Source organism: Anabas testudineus, chromosome 11, assembly GCF_900324465.2.
Source record: "Anabas testudineus chromosome 11, fAnaTes1.2, whole genome shotgun sequence".
Classification (NCBI taxonomy): Eukaryota; Metazoa; Chordata; class Actinopteri; order Anabantiformes; family Anabantidae; genus Anabas; species Anabas testudineus.
The window spans coordinates 7,639,068-7,655,830 of NC_046620.1; the positions used below are offsets into that span (position 1 = coordinate 7,639,068).

General features: G+C 37.0%; 2 protein-coding genes across 2 annotated transcripts; both read left to right on the top strand.

The window, feature by feature from the left end:
- The first annotated feature begins 1,818 nt into the window (after window positions 1-1,818).
- spaca4l (sperm acrosome associated 4 like) lies at window positions 1,819-11,710 on the top strand. Its single transcript, XM_026348636.1, has 3 exons — window positions 1,819-1,973; window positions 9,633-9,740; window positions 10,168-11,710. The coding sequence occupies exons 1-3, from the start codon at window positions 1,922-1,924 to the stop codon at window positions 10,392-10,394; spliced, it is 387 nt and encodes a 128-aa protein (XP_026204421.1). The 5' UTR covers window positions 1,819-1,921; the 3' UTR covers window positions 10,395-11,710.
- Window positions 11,711-12,086: 376 nt separating this feature from the next.
- LOC113154430 (sperm acrosome membrane-associated protein 4-like) lies at window positions 12,087-14,292 on the top strand. Its single transcript, XM_026348635.1, has 3 exons — window positions 12,087-12,227; window positions 13,357-13,467; window positions 13,634-14,292. The coding sequence occupies exons 1-3, from the start codon at window positions 12,176-12,178 to the stop codon at window positions 13,867-13,869; spliced, it is 399 nt and encodes a 132-aa protein (XP_026204420.1). The 5' UTR covers window positions 12,087-12,175; the 3' UTR covers window positions 13,870-14,292.
- The last annotated feature ends 2,471 nt before the right edge of the window (window positions 14,293-16,763 follow it).

Below are 16,763 nucleotides of genomic sequence, written 5' to 3' on the forward strand. Positions count from 1 at the left end.
ACTGTCACTGTGAGGAGATAATGAATTATGCTCACTTGAATAAAACACCTACATTTCCCTCTAAGGGGGGAAATATAAAATACTGTCTCTTATTTTATTGTGTCTACTTCTACTCACAGAATTATCTTGCAACACTCTGAAAACATCACTGTCGAGCTGCTGCTGAACTGAATTAGCATTTTTATTTTATTTAAATGGCCTTTTCTCTAAATAGCCAGTATACAGGCTGCACAGGTCGTAGATTTTTACATGAAAAAGGGTCGACTGAGACGTACATGTCTAACAAGGAGCGTTGTCAATAGTTAATTGTTTTCTTGTGAGAGAAATCTAAGTTGACTTTTTAAAAATCCCTGCTTTTGTTGATCTGTCTGTGTCTTAGTGTGGACAGTCGCCAGCTGAACTCTGCCTCTGGAAGCACAGAAGTTGACTCTTGTTCTGCATTTTAGTGTTGAGATTAGAGCAAAGGAATCATTGTGTGAGTGAATTGTATTGAGATGATTCTGTTGTGTTTTGGTGCTGTATAACGTGTAACCTTATACAGGTTTTACAGGTTTTAGACCGCATCTTCACGCCTTCCTAGTGCAAGATAGCCTGAGATGACATCATTTCACAACCAAGTCACAAAGTCAAAGAAATATAATTAGGTCGGTTGCATCAATGCATCTTTTCCAGAAACACAGAGGCATTTCTGTTCTATATCAGGTAAGATCTTCTTCTGCAGTGTTTCGATCGACATCTTTGTTGTCAATTACTTAACATGTCAATTATTCACTTACAAGACATCAATCCTTTTGTTGTATTTACACGTAACGTGTGTCGATATCAGTTATCGATCTTATTTGGAAGTTGAAACATGTTTTTAAACATGCTATCCCAATTTGTGTTTTTCAAAATGTATAAAACAATAAAATTAAGCTTTTTAATTCAATTTAATTTCAATTGTATAGCGGCAAATCAAAACAGAAGTGATCTCAAGGTACTTTACAGTGTAAGGTTTAAGACCTTACAGAGAAGGATTGTGAACAAAATCACATAGAAACCCAACAATCCCATTTCAGCAAGCTTTAGGCAACAGCGGAGAGGAAAATCTCCCTTTAGAGGAAGAAACCCCCAGCAGAACCAGGCTCATGGTGGGCGGTCATCTGCCTCGACCAGTTGTGGTGAGTGGAAAGAAAGTAAGAATGGAAGTAAGAAAGCACATGTGCACACCTGATGCTTCTCAAGCGGTTTATATCGTAATCTAAGCGTTTTCTTAACTGATACATAGGGTTTAATTGATCACTTTTTGAAATATTTGCATCAACTTGATAGCAATGTGGGTTTTACCAGCCAGCAACGCTGCTGATACACAGGAAATGACTTCATTACTACGGGCACGGCTTTGCATGAACATGTGAGCTTGTGATGTTTGTGTAAGATGATGATGCAAAAACATGTAAATAGTCATATCTGTCCTGTATTCAGATTCACAAGCACATAGGTAATATCAACAAGGAAGGCTGCAGTATCACAAGCATGTGTCCTGCAGAGAAACAGCCCAGCTGTAGCTGCTAAAATGTCATTTAAGTTACTTTTAAAGCCCTCTACATGCACATGCACACTTTAATGACAGAATAAGTGCAAGACAAGCATAAACACACAAACACTTCCCATTGTTTCCTGCTTTCCCGCCCCACCTGTTAATGACACAGGTGGGAGAGCTGGAGGAACTACAACCAAAAAAAAAAAAAAAAAAAAAAGGGTGGACATCCTTCAAAGACCTCCTCTGTTTGCACAACGGTGACGTGTGGATGGGTGGGGGTGGATTATAAATAGCGGCAAAATGTTAGTTGGATGAAGATTATAACGGTTTGAGTCCTCAGAGTCAGGCAGTTTCCACACACAGTCCAGATTGTGACTTTATTCTTGTTTCATTTCCAAAATGAGCAGAATCGTTCTCCAGCTTGTTGCAGTCGGGCTCTGCTTTGCAGTCGGTAAGAAAAAGCTCCAGTACTCCACAATTAGTATTAATTAAGAAATGTTTGATTTCCGATATTTGAATGCGCGTCACAGGTGAAAAGGTGTAACATCAGCGCTGCTTTTTAGTGATGGACAGGTTTGTATGTCAGAAAGAGCGTTAAAATATCAGTTTTTTACATGAGGTTTGGCGTGTGTTACTTAAAAGTGTCTGATTTAACTGTGTCTGCAGTGTTGCTGCTTCCTTAAAGCGACATTTCTGCTACTTTTACATCATTTCACTACTTTTATTTTGATATTAATTGTTTATTTGTATTTATTTTATTTTATTTTTTGCTGGTAACAGATCCAGTCAATAAAATGTTAATATTTAACTTGCTGTGGGCAGAATTTGGGAAGTGTGTCATGTTTTGTACTTGTACTGGGTGTGGATGGAGCCTGTGGATGTTATGAGGTTGGGTGTGTTTTATACTTGTTCCTATCATTTGAGGGAACATTTGAGATTTCTCATGCAGATTGTGGTATTTCTACACATTTAAGGCTGTGAATCCTGCTAAATGCTCTAAAGGCTTTTAGTTGATGCTATTTTTTTTAGTTTACCTGACTTTATTTGGCAGTTTTAAACGATGTATGGACAAGGATTACTCACTATAACTTAAAAAATGTTCAAATGGACTTCTATGTAAGCTAAACAGATAAAGTTTAGCTAAACATAATTTTTATTTATAAAAACTGATTACAAGTAGTTGAAAAAGCTGGTCAGTTGGAAAGTTAATGTTTTAATTTAGCAGAAAATAATTAATATACAGTTTAAGAGTGAACTAAAAGGTGTTAAAATGTTAGCTGAAGTTATGTAAAAAGAAGAGATTAGCTAGAATTATGGAAACATTGGTGAGATGTTTGATAAACGGTCGAAAAGCTTCTGATGATTGATAATTAATATTAAAAATAATGGATAATTGATGTTTGTCGAAGAAACGGTTGCATTGTTGGCTAAAGATGATGAATACAGTGTTAATGTTAAGATGATCTGCCTGTTGTATTGTTGGCTAAACGTAATGGCTTTTAAAATGTTGAATATTCAACTTAATATTCAACTATTCAATAAGCAAAATGTGAATAATGAGTTGAACTATGAGATTTATAAGCAGTTTGAAATGTTAAACTAAAGTTAATGACGGCTAAAGTAGTCAGAATACCTAACAGTACTGTCTTCGTTGAGCTAGATAAAGCTATAAGGTAGAAATATTCAGTACCAGGAAATAAACGGTTTCAGTTTCAACAAGTTTCCTTTTTTTTATATTTTATGGAAGTAGCCAATCATGAAAACCTGGCAAGCTTCAACAGATTTAAAGAAGGAACAGTCTGTATTTGTCCTCTGCTCATCCCACTCCTTACTCTAATGCCATTATTACAGGTTAGGGGGAGCCACCCTGTTTATGGTATGAGTGTGTACTTGTATTTTTTTCCTTATGTTGTTTAAAAGACTGAATCATGTCCCGACCTGCCAGCTATTGCATGAGAAATTCCTCACATTTCAGCTGTGGATGCTTCGCCCAAGTTTCAAGTTCCGCCTCTACACAGGGTCTGCAGTTTGGGTGTATGCGATGTTTTTTTCTTTAATTGTTTTGAGGCTACAGCAGCTTTGTTGTTTCAATCTCACCCTTCCTGTATAAGCTGCTTTTCACATTTAATGATAGCCCACAATCAGCCCAATAATCCTTCAATTAGCAATGTGTTTGTGACAAGAGTGGGTCACATAAGGTTTTACCTGTAGAGAGTCTATGTAGGTGCATGAGATCTGGGAAAAACTGATGGTTTCATTGGAGGTTGGCTGAGTTTTGTAGTCAACATGTTGCTGGCTACTGAGGTTTCCTAAAACATTGGTTACCAGAAAAATACACAATAATAGTCGCTACTGTGGGGCTGCCAGCTACTTCACATCCAGATGTCGATAAATGTCTGGAGTTAGGAAGAATCTTACAAGCAACTTTAAGACACCAAAACAACGCCACACTGGAGTTTGTAGGAAATATAATTTACTCAATCCATTTATCATGGGGCTGTGACACTGCTGAGGTTTGGTAAAGCGACCTTTAAGACCATCTGCCATCTGCATACCACTCGTCTGCAGGAACTGAATGAGATAATGAGTTGATTCTGAAATTGATGACTAAAAAGCAACTTAATGCAAACAAATCAAGAACAAATAAATGTCTTGGGTGTTTGTTTGATTTAATTATTAGCGTTCACTAGGGATGATCCTGGTTACTCCCATTCTGTCATTTTATGCTGTAATCGGCTACACACCCAGCAAACAAGCAAACCAAGATTATTTTGCACAATAGTCTCCACAATTTTGATAGTTTGAGGATGATCCCAACATAGCCGTTCGTTTTATTTCATTAGGCATGCACAGACTTGGCATGTGACTAATTTTAATTCCACCTTATATTGTTCTGTTTTTCTGTCTTGCAACTGTTCTGCACATAGAGCAGAGACGGTCAGAATAATATAAGGAACATGTAAAAACAACTCTTTCAGCTGCCTTAATCACATGTGAACATCTTCATGATGAAGAAATGATGTAATGTTGACAATAGAAACACATAAAACTTTTTTTTTTTTTTTTTTTTTTTAATGTTCCTTTTACAACACGGACACCCTCAGGTGGAAATGTTGGGTACTACCTGCTCCCAAAGCACTCGCCCTGCAATCCATGACACCTAAAGTCTAATGTCTGTAGTTTTAGTGACTGAGAGGTAGAGGGCAGGGAAAGACCAATGTTGCACATTAAGGCTGAATAGTTATGTGCCACACCTGAGAGTCAGAACGGGTCTAAAAGCACTTTTATTCCAGCTCAAGTTTTGCTTGTTTCTTTCTTTAGATTTCTCATGCTCAGATTGTGGTATTTCTACATATTTGTGTGAATCCATCTAAATTGGTGTAGACACACCCAACAGGCCTGCATAAAGGAAAATGCTGAACTAAAATGTGTTTTTCAAAAACAGAAAGTTACACCACCAGAATATGAGTTTGGACAGGCTCCGCTTAAGGCAGACATTAAATTCATGAAATGAAAAGCTTACTTCCGCAAATTTATTTTACAGTGAATTTGTATATCTCAAAATAACAACAAACAAAATCATAACTGCTTATCATAAACTTGTTTCAACATCTCTTACTAAAACCAATCATTGCACTTATTGCAGGACAATTGTTTTATCATCTGCATTAATTGTAGCTAAGCTCCAGTATCTGAGAACTTGACGGAAATGTTATATATATATATATATTTATTGGTTCCAATTACTGCATCCTCTTGTGGGTCAGTAGTGATCAGCTTCACCTGTTCTAAAGTTTCAACTTTTTCCCCAGAGCCAATTCTTTAAGGTAACCTGCTAAGTAAAAAAAGTGTTGCAAACAGCAGAGGCTTTTCTATTGTAGTGAACAGTATAATAGTATTGCACTGTAATTGAACATCATAAGATGTGGTGTCCTGGACATTTTTTTTCTCATTGTAGTTATTTTGTGTTCCATGGTAGTCGGTGTATGTACCTATTGGTGGTCACTTTGTCTTCCTCTACCTGTCTCTGTTTAATTTGGGACACGTTTGTACATTTGGCAAATCAACAGTTTGATGCCTGGTGTAGGCCCCATTGAGCTCCACTGAAGTTTGTGTTTTAATGCTGGAACAAGTTGTGTCTGTGTGGAAAGCAGAAAGCAGGTTAGACTGGCTTTCTGAAGCCTGAATGACTGCAGGAGATGAAAGATGGACATGCTTAGCAACATTGCTGTGAAGTGTTATAAGGAGTGTTAGCACTGACGTCACAAAGTTGCTATACTTTCTGATTTATCTGCAGTTTTGTGTGTTGTAATTTCATTCACTTAGTGCAAATGAAATCTAATGAACAACAGATATTTAATGATAAGGGATTTGGTGATTGTCTAACAGATATTTAGTAATTTCCAGATAGATATGCATGTTTTAACTTAATACACAGTATACATTAATTGTATATGTGAAAGTACTATATAGATATATTGGAGGAGAAATACAAGAGGATGTAATGATTGTAAAGTCTCAAAAGTGAGGGCTCTACTTGAGTTTGGGTGTAACCGAAACCAGCAGGACAGGACAGGGTGTGGCCTTTGTGTAGAAAGGTGTGGTGTGTTTAAATCTGTGAATTAAATTGGGATTATCCTTGATTAAAGAATATAAATGTACATACATGTACATATTTTAAATGTGTATAATTGTGTAAATCTGTATAAACAAGTAATTTCTGTACCATTTGACAACCGCTTCACACAAAGTGTTGAAATCACTTAAGAGATTGTTTCATTCCCTCTTTGTGATGTAATTAACATTTTTACCCAACAATGCAATGCACATTTAAGCCACAGGAGCTACTAGTGGGGGCAAAAAATTTAAATGTTGATGACTCAGCTCAGCAAACTTCTTGCTAACACAGCTGTAACCCTCTAGAAAGAAAACCTTTAATCTCATACAATGGAGTTAAACATTCATTACTCTGGTTGAGTAATGGCCTTCACCATTGAACTTCATGTAAAGTTGAAATGAAAGTAGGCAGCCAAACTCAATTTTATAATCTTAGGGGTTCATTGGACCGTTTCTTGGTCTGGTAAAACCAGTGGAGTTTTGTTTGCAAATTTTAGATGAGCTATAGCTGTAACTGATATGGAGTCTGTGTTAGGACTCAGTCTCTTATTACAGTTACTTTACTTTTTTAGCATATTATATTCGCCACTGTTTGTCACAGTGTTTACTATTCAACAAGAACCTCCTTTGTGTCATTTTGTACGTGTACAAGCACTTAACAGGTGTACAGGTTGATTTTCTTAGCTGATTTCTTAGATGGAAAACCTGGTTTCAGTACCAGGGCCAGAGATTAGAAAAACCTGATCTCCCCAGGTAGATTTCTCTTGAGAAATCCTGACTTCTTTACCATGTTTACATGTATCTGCTTTCTCGTTGGTTCTCTACAAGAGAGCATGTGTATGGCAAAAGGCTCCAGAGAGGGAAGCAAAGTGCTCATTATACAGAACAATGGCCACAAAGTCTCCCCAAAGATTACATACTTTACGTCCATCCATCCATTTCTTCTTATTGTACACAAAAAGGCACCTGGCTGACCGGTGGATTCGGACCCAGGTCCTTTTTGCTGTGTGGTGACAGTGCCGCCCACTTACTTGCAGTTTAAAGTTTAAATAAGTAACTCCTCAGATAACTCATTACTCTTCATGGATATGCAAATTACTGTACAGTACAGGCTGTAAATCTATGCAAAACAGTTCCCAGATTACAGGAGAAACTTGTTTTCCCCCAGTACTTACAGTAAATGCATTATTTACACTGCATGTCTGATTTGTTATGTAAAAAATAGTTGGCCTGTGATTTAATGCCGAGCTTTTACGATATAATTACATTGCCACTCTTACAGTCCTGCTGTTGATTCAAATGTACAGAAAGAAGCTGTACAGTGCATCAAATATAATTGTAAAGAACTGTTTCAGAGAAAACGATTCTTGTTAAAATCACATTTAGACACGTCACTAATGGCTTTCTGTGACGCTAAAGCACTTGTAGTGACGTTGAATACAACATGGGCTTTGCTCACTGATTTTAATAGCTGAAACTGAATGAACTACATTAAGCGCATCTTAAACAAATATAAAGGGAACATTCCAGACACTAATTTTGTACATTGACTTCAGTGAGGTCATTGTGTACTTAACAATGCCAGTCATGAGGTGCATGATGTTGAAACTTGAGCAACAGGTAGCACGGGTTGAGAATCTCCCTTCCCAGTAGTGAGTTTTAGGCTTAACATGAACTCTCGACTTGGAAATGGAACATGCACATTCCTGTAAATTAACAGGCAGCTGTGATGTTTCAGCTCTAGTCGTCCCTATAGAGATCTTCTACCCTACTTGTCCCATTTTCAGCCACTTCTGCCCCATTTCTGCTGGCAAACTAGTGGCTATTGTGCTTCACTTAAAACTCTCGTCTAGTTCAGTTGATGTGTGTCCTCTGTTTGCTCAGCATTGTAAACTTACCTTTCCACTGGCTGTGCCCATGACTGCCTCTTTTTGAAAGCTGGCCTTAATCCCTAGTCTACAACTTCAGTTTGGTCTCCAAGCTTTTGCAGACTGACAGTCTTAGTAAAACCTGTCCTCTTACAGACAATATTTCTGAAACGGAATATTTAAAATGGTTTTGAAAAATGTTTGAGGTCTACCTGTTAGACCTTCAAAATGAGGAAGTGGTGAGTTGGCATTATGATGAATATTTTAATAGCAGTGATATTGCCCTGCTTAATTACTTTTTGAGTTTGTCCAGACCACTGGATCAACCCACATTGATGATGAAATTAATGATAATACAGGGTGTTGGCAAGTGGCATCTACCGTTATGCAGTAACCAGTGGCGTTCACAGTTGCATAATAGGTAGGTAGGCTGAAGTTCCTGTGATTCTTATTGGAGGGACTAATTTTTAATTGATGCTTATTGTGACTTCATAAATATCAGCCAACTAGTTTGTTGTTTACTTTAGTTACATGTTGCTTACTTGTGACAATTTTCCTCCAGTCTTAGGTATTCTATACATTTGAAAGTACAAAGGAAAGGTGCTCGCAACTTCAAACACTAACCAAGTATAAAGGTTCCAGGAAGAGCTCAGAAAACATTTTGCTTTCTGTGCTGACAAAGTTACAGGTTGGGTCGAGCTGCGTGACTTGTACTGCATCAGTTCTTCTTTCACTTATGGAACAAGATCAAGTAATGAGAGAGTGTTATTGGGTTTACATCATGTTTAAATAAAGACTTTCTCCATACATTTAAATTTCTCCAATGCCACTACACTTTAAATCTTGTGTTTTATGTCCGAAATGAGTCTCGCCACTGGCAAAGTGGTATCTTTTCTTTTAATGTAACTTGAGATTTTGCCCATGTAGTATTTTTACATTTGAGATTTGATATTATTTGTATTGTGTTATTGTATTACATTAGCAATTTCCTGATTTGAAATGGCTACACCGTTCGTGTTGATCATATTGCAGTTGAAAACCCTGCTTCTTGAAAGTTGGCTCACTGTCAGAGCTGTAGTGGTAAAGGTATCTGTAATCTGTAAGGCAAACTTTTTTTTATCAATGTACCAACTTCAGAGTTCCTGTTTTACTACATTTTTAATGTACAGTTGGTTATTTCTGTGAGTCTGGAAACTAATCTGAACTGTTTAAATAAATCTGATAAAATTGCTCAAGTTATAGGTATAAATCCCTAATTTGTCTTGTAGTGTTTTACAATCTATATACAAGAACCTCCAATACAAAACTCTCAATTTTGATAAGAGGGGCAATATACAACATACTAGGATGTCGCCTCAAAAAGATCTTCCTTTGTACCCCTGGTCAGAGGTCCCCTATTTGTCTCGTCTAAGATCAATGACGTTTTATTCCGTAATCACCTATGTGAGTCTGGTCTGAAAGCCAAATGACCTAATTTGAGTGAATGGTAAAATGTGGTGCATTCTGGAGATGTTTACTTGAATGAACACGTCTACTTCTCTTAACTTATTAATAGTAAGCTGTTTACACTAATTTGGTTGTTCTTCCTCTTCTGCATGTCCTTCTTCCTCTCAATTCTTTTTCAGGGCAAGCTCTGCAGTGCTACAGCTGCGCTGGTGTTTGGAACCTGTGCATAACCGCTTCAATTACCTGTCAGCCTGGCGAACAATGCTACAGCGGTATTGGGAAAGCAGGTAAAGAGCTCATGAGTTCACTTGTTCACATTTCACCAGACGACATTCTGTAAAGAAGCTTGTCGTCAATACTCATGAAATCCCCTTTGTAGAATTTTTACAATGCATTGCACTGTGATCATAATAAATATGTAAGAATATTTATGAAAATATGGAGATGAAGGCAGTGTGACTTGTTGTAGGCTGATATTATTGTAGCTGTTACACTGTAACTTCATCCAGTTTTATTATACTGGAGTGTTATAAAGACTAAATGTTTATATACCAAGTTTAATGTAGTGAATACCTGGAAAATGCCATATCTGGAGTAATGAGATCTGCACACAGCATCATGCAGTGCATGAGTTGGCAACTCAAACTTATCTTTACAGTTAAAAACAACAAACCGTAGAGTGACAGTAATTTTATGTTTGATGTTGCTCCACAGCCAAATTTGTGGATATCAAGATGAAGGGCTGTTTAGAAGTGGCCAAATGCAACCAGACCCAAGATGTGAACTTTCCCACCACTAATAACAACAGCGTCTACAGCATGACCAAGACATGCTGTAACACCGACCTGTGCAACACCGCACCCGGTCTGCCTGGAGCCACCGGGCTGAGCCTGGCCATCACCACCATCGCTGCTCTGTTTGTTGCCAATCTCCTGGTTTGACAGAAGAAACAGTGGAAGGTGGATGATCCAAAATACACAAAGAAATAAAACACACACACACACACATACCAGGTCTACAAAGACTAAATTAAATGTTCTCTCTGGTTTTGTAATCTGAGAACCCTTATGCTTTCCTCAACATGGGTCTTGTTTACTATGGTTTAGGTGTATTGTACTTTTTCCATTTCATTCAAGGGTTTGTATCATTTCAGACTTGATTCTGTGCTTTTTGCTTTTGTATCTTTAGATGTGTCAACCTTCATTTCATTGAAACACATGAATGTTTAGGGGACAGACATTTTAAAGTGTAAATTGATGCATAACAATGAAATAAAAGGATGATTTAAGTGCCCTGTGATTACCTTTCTTTAAAGAGCAGTATACAGTAAAGCACAAAGCTGATGGTGTCAAAGGCTAAGTCACAAGTATTTTGCTCTATTGTTTGTTTGTTTTTTAAATAGGGTTATATGCATTACAGCTTAAAAAATGTTTTAACATTAATACAAATTGAGTAATCTGTTCTTTTGCCAGAATTGGATTAAAAAATTGACACCACTTTCATGCTCATCTACCAAATTTGAAGCCATAGTTAGATTAGCTTAGTATAATGACTAGAAACAAAGGAAAACTATTAGCCTAGCTTTGTCTACAAGCAAAAACATATGCCTGCTACCATTAGCATGCTACATCTAGTTTGTATAATCTGAAAACTGGTGAGCTTTAGAGGAGGAAATGGATGTATTTTCTCAGCAGGCTTATCCCTGTTCTAATTGAACCAGTTCTTGGCTGTAGCACTGCTATTGGTGTCTTGAAGTAAAGCTCAGCATAAAGATTAAGTGGCATCTTTTCTCAAATGTTGTATTATTCTTTTATCACTTTTGACTCCCTGTATAGCCTTTCACAGTTGTACTGAAACATGGATATAGAGATTTCAAACTTTTTATAAACATTTCTGTCCAGTTCATTTATTGACGTGTAGCTAACATGTTTATTGTCTCTTGTGTTCCATCTTTCAGTATCTGTCAAAACCTTTTTTGTTTTCTTGGTTTGCTAGTTTGACCTTTCTTTCTTTCTTTTTGACACAATTAGTTTCAAGTTTGTGTGTAACCAGTTTTTGTTTTTGATATGTTTTGAATTCAGACTACTCATTATTCATCTGTGGGATAGTTTCGATTGTATATTAACCTGATCTGTGTGATTGATTGATTGCAAAAACTGAATACTGAAAACCATCAGTCTGAAATTTGAATGTGTTTGATATTGGCTTGGTTTCACCGTGAATCACACAAATCATTAAAGATGAATTACATCCTGAAGGCTTCTGGCATTATTTCCTGAATATGTTGTTAGTTTGTGTGAGAGAGAGAGAGAAATTGTTTATTTATTTAGTCAATTTGTAAAATACAAAAATGGGGAAAAGACTGTGTTGTTTCTGGTTTGAGTCCTTCTAAATGTTTCTGTTCATTGTCATCCTGCAGGACTGACAGGTTCTACTAGTTTCAGCACCCCGAAGTATGATACCACTGCCTGTGGTATGAAGGCACTCCCGTGTCTTGATGTCAGGTTTTGGCACGACAGTCGTTCTTGGAATTTGCAAACATTTGCAGGACGTTGTAGGAACCAATAACGTCAAAAGACTTGAAACTACCCCCTCCCTCTTGACCCCTCCCTTGACTTTTTGCAACATATAAATCCCAGGTGTCACCAAACAGGCACATAAGTTTTCACTACAAGAACCTCCAGGCTTTCTGAGGAAGGATATTCAAACAAAAAACATCAAGATGGGAAAGGTCCTGTTTGGAGTCATCGTGGCTGTTGCATCTTTGATGCTGGGTAAGATGAAACAATAATTAATTACTAATCACAATGTATAACTTTAATGACAAATGGTGGGGAAGAACATTGGGAAATGTTCTGCCTATGACCAAGCTGATTGAGGTTTCTTTAATTTGTATATTAATTGATAGAAGTTTAAAGGCTACACACTGATTTCAAGTTACCTTTTTAGCTTTTTAACTTTTAGGATGTGTAACTCAATAGTACTTTATATTTCAATTATATCTAAATAAGACAAACATCAAAGGTGAAGCAAGCCTTGTAAGCAAAAACCTCCATAATTTAATTGGTTAAGTGTTAAGTGGTTGATCTGTGTCTTGATGTGCAGCTAAGCACTTTTTAACAGGATGAGTTCAACCAAATTATTTAAAAACACATACGCTTCTAGGATCTAGTCATTTAGATAATCTAGCAGTTATATGTTTGTGGAAGGTTTCTCTGCAGTGAGGTGAATTCAATTTTGTAAATGATGCTGAAAACAGTGAAAAAGAAAGTTGTAAAAGCTCAACATGAGCGTGTCTTACAAGAAACAACTTACAAACCACAGAAACACCTCTGTCAACAACTGTCAAAGCAGGAATTCCTTCAAAAGATTGTTTCTACAAAGACATGTTGGTGTTTCTTTTCATCTCTTACTAATGTTTTAACTACACAGTAAATTCTATTCACCTCCACTGTATTAGGCTTATGCCAAAACCTCAGAGCCCGATATTTGGAACCAGTTCAAGCAATACCGCAGTTTTCTGAGGCTATGAACTAGAAATAATTTTCATTCAGCTAAAAATCTAACCCACTAAAATACTATCAAGACATCATGTCGATTTCTGCATCACTGAAATCAAGAGGCTGCCTTGATAATCTAACCTGAGTATTGTTCAGTGACTTTAAATTGGAGGGTGTGGTCGATCGCAAATTCCACTTAACAATATAGATAGGAACTGAGGGGGAGAGATCTGGCAAATGAAAAAAGACTTCATGATACATCAGTGACATGATCAGTAAACCAACAGCATTTCATTTAAATATAACAAACTATGAAAAAACAATAAGTGGCATTAATGGACAGCACTGTGGAAATTGTGTTTGTGTTGGTTTTAACATTTTTGTTTTCACTTGTGTGTTTCAGTGGATTCCCTGACCTGCAACAACTGTCCTTTTAGTTTGGCTGGCCTCTGCTTTAGTTCTTCACAGACGGCATGCTCATCCAACACCAGTGTCTGTGGTTCTTCAAAAGCAGGTATGTCATAACTACTTCACTTTCTATATTTTCCTGTAAATTGTGTATAAAGTCTGATAACATTCAAATTAAGTAGCTCAGAACTGTATTTGAATAAATGCACCAAGCTACCAATCACACAATTCTGTGTGTCTCATTAATTAAAATAAACTTTTTTCCCCCTCAGTTTTCCCATCACTCTCCAGCTTCGGTGGCTTCACCACTGCATCCTGCCTGGATAGTAACACAACCTGTGGCTCGAACACCCAGGCCACTCTGCTGGGTGTTACCTACAACACCACAGTCACCTGCTGCACAACAGACAAGTGCAACACTGTCAACGCTGCCCCATCCACAAAGATGACCCTCGGCGCCACCCTTGGTGTAGCCGCTGTGGCTTTAGTGTGGGGAAGCATGCTGTAAAATGAAGGAGCTAAAAAAATCAGCTGCTACCTCCTGAAATCAGTTTGTTCTATGATTGATTGTACCAATCATTTTTGGTTTTAAAGTTTTGTAAAAATGTAGAAGGTTTTTACAAAAGCACTATCCAAAATAAACTCATTGGACCTTACAAGTATATAAGTATGATTATTAAAAAGCTCTCTACATGTCAGGATTCGATTTAATAATGACAAGAAGTAGACAGGTATAAATAACTCAGGTGTCTACATTATGGAAGTAGATCAATGGAATGTTTCAGGGAAACGTTGAGTTCGTAAATCTTCCATAATATTGCTTTTTGTTTTTTGTTTTGTTTTTATTAAACTGTATTTATCCTTTCTGTGAACTACTTGGTGTCTTAAAGGACACAAAATTGGTGACAAAATAAAGAAACTCATTTAAAAACATCTGTTGCTACTGTCACTTATTTTAACATGACATGCAGTATCTAGTTTTTCCATGTCAGCAGCTTTATTTGACCTTCTTAATACTGAGGGAGCACTGACTATATATCCTTGAATTTTAACTATTGAAGCACACATTTACATGACTACCTCATAAATCCAGAAGAAGATTGTTAAACACTGACTAAGTGGGAAACAGGACATCAGAATTGAATTTCATGTTATTATTCTGAGCTAAAAAGAGCTTTCTGGTTGTCAAATCAGGGCTAAATGTAAAGGTACGTTCATGTTGAACACTTTTTTTAAGTATCTCAGATCAGATTATCCAATCAGGGCCGATATCTGATATACCTCAGTGCACGTCATCAGTCGGTGCCGTCACCTCACATTCCAGTAAAAATAAAAATGGAAGAGAGCAACAACAAAGGTGAAAGGGTTGATTGAGAGATGGGGAAAATGTTTTCTTTTTCATTCAAACTTGACTGTGATGAATATAAATCACAGTTTGAGAAAATGATACAATTCGACTGCATCAGACAGTTTATATGAAGGCAACGTGAGGCTTCCTTTTTCCACATTTTATTAAAGTGTTTCACAAAGCTGTAAGAGGATATTTACACTAAAGTTACTTCTGCTTCATTCGATTAAAGTAGACAGAGGAAGTTACGTTAGTGTGTAGGTTTAGAACTGTGTGGCCAATAGAAGCAGGTGGATCAATTACAGCAAGAAAAACCTGTTTCATTGTTCATTTCGGTATCTGGCCGTTGAAGACGATCCTTTAAATGTGCAAAATCATGGGAGTTCACACACCCTCATTCTGCATGACGCTGTACCACAACTGAGTGGAAAATAAGTTGTGCTTAAAGTGTAGACTGTCAGCTGTTGAAAATATTGGATGAACCATTTATTAATTACAATCATCTTTATTCATAGTGGTGCAAAAAACTAACTGCAAGACAAAAAAGGCAAAAGGAAGGCTACAATCAGTGAGACATCTATAAAGAGAAGGCCGTTTACAAGTCAAGTCAGAGGACGAGGAGCCGTCTCTAAACCGCTACTCAGGACGTGTGAACATATTTGTTCTTGAGCTCATCTGTGGGGGTGATTCTGACAAAATACTGTGGTTGGGAGCAGCTATATACTTTGTAGAGCTTAAATTCATGTTACAGGAATGTGTCACCCCTTACTAACATCCTTATCACTGCAGCTGACGTGTATTACTGATATCGTTGAACTCCCCTGGGTATAAAAACGTAGATCGTTTTTTGGTTCCATCAAAACTTAAACTTACAGCATCTGAAACAACGAGCACTCTTTGGTGGTGTTTTGGCCTTAATAAGAACATCACAATGAACAGATTTGTGTGGAGCTGTACAGCACTGTTGACTCTGTGCATTACAGGTAGGTCTTTACTGAATTTGTTAGTGGGAAGATGCCAGTGCTGTGAACTTTCTTACTGTATGTTTGGGCTCAAATAAGAATCAGTAAGATGTTTAGCTTTTGAATTCATATAATTTAACTTCATTTAATCTATAGGCTTTGAATGCGAACAGAATTTCATGAACCAAACCCAAACGGGTATTCATAGATGGAAAATAATTGCTTACTATTTGTAATGTCAGAGCAGAACTGTGCTGCAAACTAATAGTTAATTGAATGTTTTTATATCTAGCAAACAAAGAAGTGAATGGTATACAATTGTACCATCACATGACTATGAAGCTATGTGAAATACCGCACCTTTATTTAAGGCATGAGAGGAAGTCACATCACATCTAAAGGATTAGTACACGTGACTTGGTTTTATTCCAAGATAGTATTTCTGTCAGCATTTTGTGTGGTTTTGGTTTAGTTTAAGTTTTTTAATGTAGTAATTTCATCCATTCACTTTTAATTTATCTAGGTGGAGGCAGAAAATTCACATAGCTCAAAACAAAAGAAATAGGTGTGGTGTTTCATATTACTTGTTTCAAAGTCATGTGTCTGCATTAGATAACACAATAGATAAGACATCCACATTCAGTGTTCACCTTCAGCGGGTAAAAAACAAACCCTTAATGTGTACTTTGTGATTACAGCTGGTTTGTTTTACAAAGGTGTAACTAAGTGGCGTCAGATATGTTGGGCTTTTACCTTGGTTCTTTTACTTCCTTACTAATTATGTCTATGCTTTACCGCAGTTGAGTCTCTCACCTGTTATACCTGTGATGTGGAGTTCCTCGGCACCTGCTTCAAAAAGTCTCATCTGAATTGCACTGCCCCCCGCAACAGTTGCTACAAAGCATTTGCCAGTAAGATGAATGTCTGAATGCTATTTTCACCGTGTATGTCTGAGGAAAACATTTACAGGTGTTAGTATGACGATGAGGGAGTTTAAAGATACTGCATTTCCCGCAAACTATCATCTATTAGCAGCATTAGTCCGAAAACATTATTAGTATCCTAAATAAATTATACACATATCATTTGAAA